The 10,466-nt window shown below is 43.6% G+C and overlaps 1 protein-coding gene across 1 annotated transcript in view; it reads left to right on the top strand.

The window, feature by feature from the left end:
• LOC134459711 (histidine ammonia-lyase-like) overlaps positions 1–10,463 on the top strand; it is a 19,351-nt gene extending 8,888 nt beyond the window's left edge. Inside the window, exons 13-23 of the mRNA XM_063212106.1 lie at positions 1,259–1,406; positions 1,641–1,736; positions 3,388–3,440; positions 3,731–3,811; positions 4,699–4,764; positions 4,953–5,038; positions 5,808–5,887; positions 6,197–6,331; positions 7,106–7,214; positions 7,967–8,036; positions 9,674–10,463. Coding sequence (XP_063068176.1) covers positions 1,259–1,406; positions 1,641–1,736; positions 3,388–3,440; positions 3,731–3,811; positions 4,699–4,764; positions 4,953–5,038; positions 5,808–5,887; positions 6,197–6,331; positions 7,106–7,214; positions 7,967–8,036; positions 9,674–9,742 — 993 coding nt within the window. The 3' untranslated portion in view covers positions 9,743–10,463. The remainder of the gene's footprint in view (positions 1–1,258; positions 1,407–1,640; positions 1,737–3,387; positions 3,441–3,730; positions 3,812–4,698; positions 4,765–4,952; positions 5,039–5,807; positions 5,888–6,196; positions 6,332–7,105; positions 7,215–7,966; positions 8,037–9,673) is intronic.
• Positions 10,464–10,466: the final 3 nt, after the last annotated feature.

Here is a 10,466-nt window from a genome sequence, read left to right as displayed (position 1 = left end):
TATCCTTAGATTAGTTTAGATGGTTTATCAGGGGTGGGGAACCTTTGCCATTCGAGGGGCCACTTCAAATTCCTCTAAGGGCCACTTCAAATTCCTCTAAGGGCTGTACTATGAACAGAAACCAGGATTTCCCCCTGCACTTTAGGCCTATATTGAAAGCACCTTTAAAACAGACCCCACCTTCTCTAGGCCCCCTGAAATATAACTTAATTGTATTACAAGTGTAATTTCTAAGATTCCTTTACTATACATGTGTGTGTGCGCTTCCATTTGGAGTATCATTTAAATCTGTGTTTTCTTACATAGTAACCTTACATTCACGTTACGACTGACCATCGACGGTTGCTGGAGGGCATGTCTGGTGGAATGGGGATTGTAGTTTTGTGTGTGTACGCTGTCATTGGTTGATGGATCTGTCAAAGTTGACATTTCTGAGGTTATGCCAGTGACAACAGAGCCAACGGTCTCCACCATGCATTTCATTAGTTCACTATCTGAAATTTGGATTAAGCATGTATGCATACATCTTCGTTCTCGTGATTGTCCGGGTCTCGCAGAAAAGCGGCTTTCCACGCTGTGGACGGGTCATCAAAGTGCTTCTCGGGGTCCGCACGGACCACTGCACTCGAGAAGCTGAGATAGATTATGCGGTGTATTTGGCATGATCGCTGAAGTACTGCCACAGCCAAGAAGTTCATGTCTGCAGTAAACATTCTCAAGCTTGGGAGTATGGGGTGCCACTGAGAAATATGTGCGAGGTCTCAGCGTACACCACCTGGCCGATGATGGTCAGAGAGCAATGGAGCAAGGTGAACTGGAGAGAATAAGGCAAGACACCTGGCAAATCGATCGAAAAGGGGCAGAAGGGAGGCGTACGAGGAGGTGATGGGCGCGATTGAGAAAGAACATTTCTGACTGGAGACAGGTGAGCAGAGAATCAATGCTGTATAATTAATTAAGGGGCGATCCAAATTTCGGTGCACTGAAATTCCACCGAATGACGGCAGAGCGGAAAATGAGATGCAGTTGGTTAAATAGGGCCTATCTTTTCACGCTGAATTCAGACGAATGACAATTGAGCTGATAATAGAATGCGGGTGGTAATTAGGCATGCCAAATTTCATCCCGAACTTTCATTTTTAGCCGTGCGTGCATTTCGCATCCAAACCATGCAAGTCCGTTGACAGTCTGTGTCAATGTGAATGCAGAGTAAGGCTGTTTGTATGTCTAAGGCTGTGTGCTGTGGGTGTGTGTCCAGGGTGTAGGTCTGATCAACGGTACTCAGATGATCTCCAGCCTGGGAGCGGAGGCGCTGGAGAGAGCTCAGGCCATCGCACGCCAGGCCGACATCATCGCCACCCTCACCCTCGAGGCACTCAAGGGCACCAGCAAAGCCTTCGACAAAGGTGACAGTCAAAGTTTGTGTCTGTGTGTGTGTGTGTTTGAGTGTGTGTGTGTCTCTGCGTAGCCTTCTTTTGTTTGTGCTATGATGTGTGCAAACTTGAGCGCTGTGTGTATATGTGCGTGTGTGTGTGTGTGTATGTGTGTTTGTGTTTGTGTGTGTGTGTTTGTGTTTGTGTGTGTTTGTGTTTGTGTGTGTGTGTGTGTGTGTGTGTGTGTGTGTGTGTTTGTGTTTTCAGATATCCATGCTGCGAAGCCTCATCCCGGTCAGAGGGAGGTGGCCCTCCGTATGCGATCTATGCTGCCCCCCAGTGGCCACCTCTCTGAAATCACAGGTAAACACATCAACACACACACACTTAAATTAACAATTTAATACCCAAATTATCCTGTAGGTGGCGGTAAAACAACATATTTGCCAGAGCCGTATATAGAGAGAGTCTGGCCAACTATGGGGTCGAACGTTCGAGCTGTCCCGCTATTTTGATTGGTTCTGGGCTGGTCACATGTTTTATGGACGCCATTTTCGTTCCCCACGCTCCCATTAATGAGCATTATCAGATATAAAAAACAACGCTTCACTATAATATTATAACATTATTATTATGACAAACTGTTGTGCATATGGCTGTAGTGCAGGGCCGGGTCGGGAGAAACAAACAGCATCGTTTAACTCGTGACATAAACGGAGGATTTGGGACATGCATGGATATAAACTCCCCTTTATGGAATAAAGATCAGAATTAATAACCGGAAAGCAGCAGATTTCTCCGTGTTGTGTGAGGTAAACGTATTTTCCCCCTTCGACTTTTGTTAACAATTACTTTTGAAAGAAATAAATAGTCATGATGATGGCATGGGGTTAGGTTTCTGTCATAACTTGAAATTAGCTTGTCAAATCTTAATTGCCACCTGTAAGTATGCTATACTGTGAAAACATAACTTTGCCCACCAAGTTATTATTTCTGTCGCGCTAATAAGGTCCTTTCCCCCTGCGATTTAAACTCCAGTCTCATACTATGAATATCCAGACTGCTACGAGCATCCTACAGTAGCCTACTCATCCTACAGTGACCTGCAATCGTGATTATGCACTGCTGAGCACATCGTTATTTTTAAACTACTAAATCTCGACACAACGTGAAACTTTGGCGCAAGTATCACCAGGGTCCCTGTACATGAACTTGACCATCGTTGTGAATATTATTTATGTACATTACTTAAATATCGACTTTGACGTCAGCTGTACCTAGGCAACAACAACTCGGTAACGCTTGAATGCACTGCTGAGCACCTCAAAACTATGCCGACAAAACCATCTTTTAAGCCAGTGGTTCCCAACCTTTTTCTTAAGGGACCCATGTTTTTACTATTGTAAGCTTTGGTGACCCAACCACGCGAGCGCCCGCATGAGACGGAGTCACAAGATGCCCTCCGTTTCCTGCGAAAACTTATTTTAGTTATTTTATTCCTCAATTCGTCTTTGGTCAAATATAGAATAAATGTTTAATGTAGCACTTACAATTTGTTGCGTCTATGCATTTATTAGTTAAATGCTTTATCTTTTATTCAACATGGGCTATATATATTTAAAACGAAACCCCTTAAAATCAAGAGGGCTCTGCGACCCCCTGTGGATCTTTGGCGACCCATAAGGGGGGTCCCGACCCATAGGTTGGGAACCACTGTTTTAAGCAAACCCCTTCTATACGAACGAACTTGTTAACGTTTGTTTACATATGTTGGGATCTTGATAATACTACAACCCAAGTTTGATGGTCTATGAAGCCTTATTTGTTTTTTTTAGATCTAGCGATTTTGACGGTATGCTGCCCATAGGGTTACACTGTAGAATCCTCGCCGTGGGGAACGAAAATGGCGTCCATGACTCGAGTTGGCCAGCCTCTCTCTATAAACGGCTCTGATATTTGCCATTTGTGCACTTGCAATGATCTATCATCTATCCATTCCAAATGTCTCCAACAGGGGGTGGATACCTGCGGGTTCAGGATGCCTACACCTTACGCTGCTGTCCACAGGTGAAGACATGCATGCATACACACACACACACACACACACACACACACACACACACACACACACACACACACACACACACACACACACACACACACACACACACACACACACACACACACAGTAAAAGTGTGATAAGCTTCACAAGCACCTTTACAGCAAAGCATTGAAGTTCTTTACAGGATGATATGTTTGGGTTGTCATCGTTCATGATAACAATAACACACATGATATTAATATACATCATTGCACATAATAAAAATATGACATACTGTCCATCTATCTCCATCAGGTTCATGGGATTGCCAATGACACCATTGACTTTGTGAGGAACATCTTGACCATTGAGCTCAACAGTGCTACAGACAATCCGGTATACCAGCTGATGCACAATCACATATTGTAATGCATGGGGTTCATTGACAGGGCACATAGTCTTACACTTTGGTATCATTTTTCTATGAAGCTTGCGTTCAATTACCTCTATAGACACAGTCATATTCATAAAGCACCTTTGTTATGGAGTGACCGCTGTGGTGACTTTGCTATCACGTAATGCTTAACAAGTGTTAGCATGTTTAGGTGAAAGCATGTTTGGTTAGCCCAGTGGTTCCCAAACTTTTTCAGCAGGAACCCCCTTTTGGAATATTTTTTGCGACCCACCAGCCCACCATAGTCTTAGCCTAGCAATGGATTTCTAGCAATATTAGCGGGCAAATTATTAATTGAATATCTAGTAATATTAATGGACAAAAATTGGCTATCAATATTGCTAGATTTTCCATGAGAAGTTTAATCGCTAATATTGCTAGAAATCCACAGAACAAATAGATCTATTAACCACAGAAGTGAATATTGTTACTCACGAAATTATGGAATTATGCTAGCTGTTAGCGGTCAATGTGTGTATTCCCCATTTTTATGCAGTTTCCCTTTTCTCCACGACCCTCCGTCAGTACCTCCTCGACCCCTCCTCAGGAGTCCCTATCCCGGGTTTGGGAAACACTGATTTACCAGCCTAGCGCCACCTAGTGCCTCCATTCAAATTTACAGCCTGATGTGAGATCAGCATAAGACTAATGTTTGGTACTCCTAATATTTGACCTTGGCATACATAATTATTTACGAAGTGGTGTTGGATTGCACACTGATAAAAAGATGCCAGGTCTGACACAAGGAGTGTTTTTTTATTGATACCCATATAGCTATTTATACACAGTGCTGTAACCAAGTGGTGTAACCGTGCGGTCACTTCTACAGCTGGTGTTTGCTGAGAGGGGAGAGACCATCTCTGGAGGAAACTTCCACGGGGAATACCCAGCAAAGGTACACACACACACACACGCACACACACACACACACACACACACACACACACACACACACACACACACACACACACACACACACACACACACACACACAATCTGCTTTACAATAAATCCAGTAGTAGTCATGGTCATTGTATGTTTCCTTCCTATAACCTTAGCCATGGTGTCCCCTTCCCCCCCCAGGCTCTGGACTTCCTGGCCATAGGGGTGCATGAGTTGGCCAGCATCAGTGAGCGCCGCATCGAGAGGCTCTGCAACCCTGCCCTCAGGTCTCCTTTCCTTTACATCGTTTCATCTACTGAAAAATCTTAAACTCCTCATGATTTTATTCTTTTCTTTTATGTGAAGCACACTGAGTCATGTACTCTAAATAAATGATTTTCTATAGACCCCTTTAGAGTTTGTAAACAGGTATGACGTAATTTGGCTGCGTGCGCACCGCTGCCTCAAAATCGCCCATGCTCCGTTCACTTGTACAGACTCGACAGGTGTTTTTTTCGAAATAAGATAACGGATGCTCGTGCTAGCTTCAGATATGCAGTGGGCACCACAGACACGGGCATTCCTGGCGATGTCATAAGTTCAGTCAGTAGTTTAATGTCTTCTAACAACAAACATCTCCTATGCTTCTGGAACAGCCTCTTCCCTCTCAAAATAACACAAATGTACTTTTTGGAATCTCTATTTTTTGTCAACGTACACGCTTCAGAACTGCAGTTTTTCTCTCTTTAGTGTCTGCACTGTCACCCAGTATTACATACAGAATCACCACTCCCAATTTCACCCATGCCTGCAGTTCTCCTAGTGGCCGCTGTCGAGACACGGCTCTTGAGCACTGCAGCCCGTTCTTTCTGAATGGAGTCTGCACTCCCCCTAGAGTGCAGTACCACCCAGAAAAGTGGAGTCTCTCGTAATATCCTTACAATATCTCTGGTGTGTTTGAGTCAACGATGCGCACGCATTCATGAGGACGTCGACTCTAAACGGGTCTATTGAAATAACACTTGCCTTGCCTTGTCTTGCTTTATCTTTCCTCAGTGAGCTGCCCGCCTTTCTGACCAAAGACGGGGGGCTGAACTCTGGATTCATGACGGCACACTGCACCGCTGCTGCTTTAGGTGCGTCTCTCTCTCTCTCTCTCTCTCTCTCTCTCTCTCTCTCTCTCTCTCTCTCTCTCGCTCTCTCTCTCTCTCTCTCTCTCTCTCTCTCTCTCTCTCTCTCTCTCTCTCTCTTGCTCTGTGTTCGTGTGCGCGTGCGCGCGTGTGTGTGTGTGTGTGTGTGTGTGTGTGTGTGTGTGTGTGTGTGTGTGTGTGTGTGTGTGTGTGTGAGGTCGCCTGTGAGTTTGTGCTTGTGTATGTGTTTGGGGTGATTACTTACAGTATTACTTGTTATTCCCTATTGCTTATTCCTATTGGTGTGTGTTGCAGTGTCGGAGAACAAGGTGCTGTGCCACCCCTCGTCTGTGGACTCCCTGTCCACCAGTGCAGCCACTGAGGACCACGTGTCCATGGGGGGATGGGCAGCACGCAAGGCCCTCAGGGTGGTGGAGCACGTGGAGCAAGGTACTCTATCTATACTACGTGTATGTGTACTAGATAGGCTGCTGTAAATATGATGTATGGTATATGCTTGTTATGATGTGTGTATGGTATATGCTTGTTGTGCTGTATGCTATATGCTTGTGTGTGTGTGTGTGTGTGTGTGTGTGTGTGTGTGTGTGTGTGTGTGTGTGTGTGTGTGTGTGTGTGTGTGTGTGTGTGTGTGTGTCACCTACAACCTCACAGAGACTTGTAACATAGTACATAAAGACTACATGTATAACCTGTGTGTCTTGGCCAGTGAATGTATTTGGGCTTTATTAAAAATAGGCCTTAGTGACTGCTGTGTGTTGTATTCCATTGTAGCCATCGAGCTGCAGACTATATAAATGTAGCTTTTGGTAAATGCGTATAAGAATAATGTGTATAATGTTTATACCGTACCGGTAATTCTATATTCACCAATGAGCTGCTGCTGACAAATGGTAGGCCTATTGTATGTGCAGATAGGTCTAATGAACAACGTGTGTAATGTTTGTATTTCAGTGTTGGCCATCAAGCTGCAGCCGACTACTGTATATAAATATAGTGTGTGTGAATAATAGGTCTAATGTATAATATTCATATTTCAGTGTGTAAATAATAGGTCTAATCTGTAATATTTATATTTCATTGTGTGAAAATTTGGGTCTAATGTGTAATATTCATATTTCAGTGTGTGAATAATGGGTGTAATGTGTAAATATTCATATTTCAGTGTGTGAATAAGTGGTGTAATGTGTATTATTCATATTTCAGTGTTGGCCATTGAGCTGCTGGCTGCCTGCCAGGGTCTGGAGTTCCACCGGCCTCTGAAGACCACGGCTCCCCTGGAACAGGTGCACAAGCTGGTGCGCTCCGTCGTCAGGTAAGATGCACACCTGGATGGACCGTAGCATGTGAACCATTGAGAGTAAATAGAATGGAGGCCAAAATTCTATTTCATTGTTGAAGCCAAGTTGGAGCCAAGGTTGGACCCAAAAAGACCAAAAAATGGCCAAATCCCATTCATTCCTATGAGAGACATAAAACCCTGTATCTCCCTTAAATGCCACTCCAGGGGGATCATTTTTCGCTCAACTAGTAGGTCCCCTTGCTCTCCAACTTACCAGGGTGGTGATTTTTTGTGGTGATGTTTTGTTTTAGAGAGATATTAAAAGTTAAATTGACCAATGAGCATCAGAACATGGTTTGATTGACCGTTAGAAGTCTTGTTGTTGTCCAATCAGCACCTGCGTTTGGCGTTGCTAAGGTGGAATGTAAGTTGGAATGTTCCCAAATCTGGCTTCAAAGCGTTGAATGGCAAATAGCGTTGATTTGGCGTCCATTCTATTTACTGTCAATGATGTGAATAGCATGTTCTTTGCACATAGTAGCCTCATAACATTTCATACAGCACTGTCAATGGCAGTCATATAACACTAAAAACGAACACAAGTATAAACTGTAACTAACTAATGTAGCCTCTCCATAGTTTTCATAAGGATTTTGACTCGGACTGACTATATACCTGCAGTTGTAGCGCCAGGATAATACACACACCTAGGCTGGCCTGCTTGTAGTGTATTTACTCTCCATGTGAATAGCAGATGCTTTAAAGAAGATTCATTTTCCCATCAGGCCTTGGGACAAGGACCGAGCCATGAGCCCTGACATTGAAGCTGCACACAAGCTCCTGAGGGAGGAGAAGGTGAGTGATGTATTAAGCCCCCTGCACACTACATGCGGTAATACGAATCCGGTTTGACCGTTAACCATTCATTGTCTATGGAGAACCGCATTCCGTATGCGGTTGGGGTCCGGACAGTCCGGTGCGGAAGAAAGTCCGCATCCGAGAGCCTCCGCATACGTTCAAATATTTCAACTCGTCCGGAAAATACCGTGCCTGACCGTGCGGTGAAGAGAGCTGTTGCTATGGTGATGATAAACACTTCAGGATTTCCCACGGATCTTCCAAAAAATTAATAGATAAATATCAAAATTACGCCGTTTTAAGATGTTAAAAACAGCGATAATGTCCAAACTTTATCATTATATAATCCACACTAGATAGGTGGACAAGAAAACAAGCAGTTATGATTTGATACGAAATTACGAAAACCAAATTCATCACCAAACACAGCAATACTTTTCACACATGATCTTTATCAGTAACACATTTCAAAAAAGTGAAACGAAGCGTTTTTAGTGTTCAAATAAAGAAGTTTGGTGGCATTTTATGCTCCGTCCGCCATGTTTCAAACAGCCACCACTAGACCTTGCTTGCGGGAGTTTTTCTGAGGTAATACGGTGTCCACTAGGTGGCCACCACTCCGGTGATGCGGTGACCGTATTGCCCAGTGTGCAGCAGGCTTTACTGTTTTCTGGCCGACCAGGACAGTGCCAGTGTTTGTTCCTGCGCCAGTTACGTTTGGAACCAAAGTGCTTACCTGCAAAGCACTCACGTTCATTCCGGGTCCTGAACTTTTCCGCACGTGACTGTTGTGTTACCTGGAACAATCTGCAGATGTCAACGTTGTTGTCACGGTTGGCAGAGAAAATCCAAGTATTTTTTGGTTCATATCGCAAACCAACTTTCTGGTTCCCAAAATCACGGCATGAACATGCCAGCCGATCACAGATTAGGTGCGGGAACGGGCACTGGCACAATTCTCAGTCATCCTGAACGCACCTTATGTGTCAAACCATTTTACACTTCAGTGAGGTTAATTACAAAGGCGGTTAAGTGATCAACCTAATAGCAAGACAGATAAGATGTCATTGAGATGTATAATGCATTTGCTTTCAACACTTAAAAGCAGACAGTTGGTATTTTAAATATGTAAAACATTTGCATTCTGGAGCCGTACACAACACAAGAAATGCAATGTTAATTCAACACTTAGAGAGTACTCTTGGACCAAATGCACTTTAACCCCTTAATGCGCGCCGTACCTCCTGTGGCACTCTGTAATAGACAATGAAAGTTAACTACTATAGTACTACACTACTATGGCAGTGCACGTGGCCTTTAGTATTACATTATGACTTGGTCATTGCCATCCTGGTAACAGCCGATTTATTGTGTCATGTCTTAAGGGGCTAGAGGGTGTTGAATAGACTGTCTTGAATTGTATTTTTTATGTATGAGGGTTCATGAAGCATCATTATATTACATTTCACCAAGTTTAGCAGACAGTCGTATGCAAAGTGACAGTATACAGGTCAAAGTTAGTGCAGATAAGCTTGCTTCCGAAATGATGGAAAGCTGTCACGGAGATGAAGTGACCATGGTGACAAGTCTGCATCTGATCTGACCTCTAACCTGTGACCTTTTGACCTTTGCAGGTGTGGGAGGTGGCGATGCCTTATGTGGAACAATACCGGGAGAAGGAACTCCAGCGGGATGGGGCATAAGTTTGCGCCGGGAATATTGTGCCCTCGGACGTCCCACTCACCAAGTCACCCCCACAAGTATAAATGTGTATAAATGCATGCATCCATAAATGTGCATATTAGAATTTATTCTGGTATTGAGAGCTTCTAAGGGTATTTTCACGACTTTGCTTTCTAGCAGCTGTGCTCATTCCTGCATTACAAAGAAAAAGGTGGTTGCAATTGCACACACAAGCATGATATTACTAACAGATATTGTCTTAATTATGGAGGGCTGGACATTGGCAATGCATTTATCACTACATTTCCTCATCACATTTAATTAATCTCACAGCATTCAACATTCAGCCACCCATGTTTGGATGTTTAGAAACTTTTGCTGCTCAGCAAGGGGCCTCTGGTGACATAAACACTGTTTTCATAACTTTGCTTAGTTGACTGTCTTCATAGTAAAAAAGAAAATGCAGTGTTAATTCAACACTTAACCCCTTTGCACAGCGCCTCTGTTCTAACCTGTCATCAAAAAATGTTTATGATCAAGTCTTAATCAGTTACGGTTCCTGTACTGTCATAGCAATGTTGTTATGAAAGTTAAGCCAAAGCGATGCATTTTGTGTTTTGAGCAACTTCCTTTATGGAATGAAATTTTGTGTGTGTGTGTGTGTGTGTGTGTGTGTGTGTGTGTGTGTGTGTGTGTGTGTGTGTGTGTGTGTGTGTGTGTGTGTGTGTGTGTTTATCAGTATGA

Source organism: Engraulis encrasicolus, chromosome 12 (genome assembly GCF_034702125.1).
Source record: "Engraulis encrasicolus isolate BLACKSEA-1 chromosome 12, IST_EnEncr_1.0, whole genome shotgun sequence".
Lineage (NCBI taxonomy): Eukaryota > Metazoa > Chordata > Actinopteri > Clupeiformes > Engraulidae > Engraulis > Engraulis encrasicolus.
The sequence above is the reverse complement of the archived record's forward strand: the minus strand, read 5'-3'. Positions and strand labels throughout refer to the sequence as shown.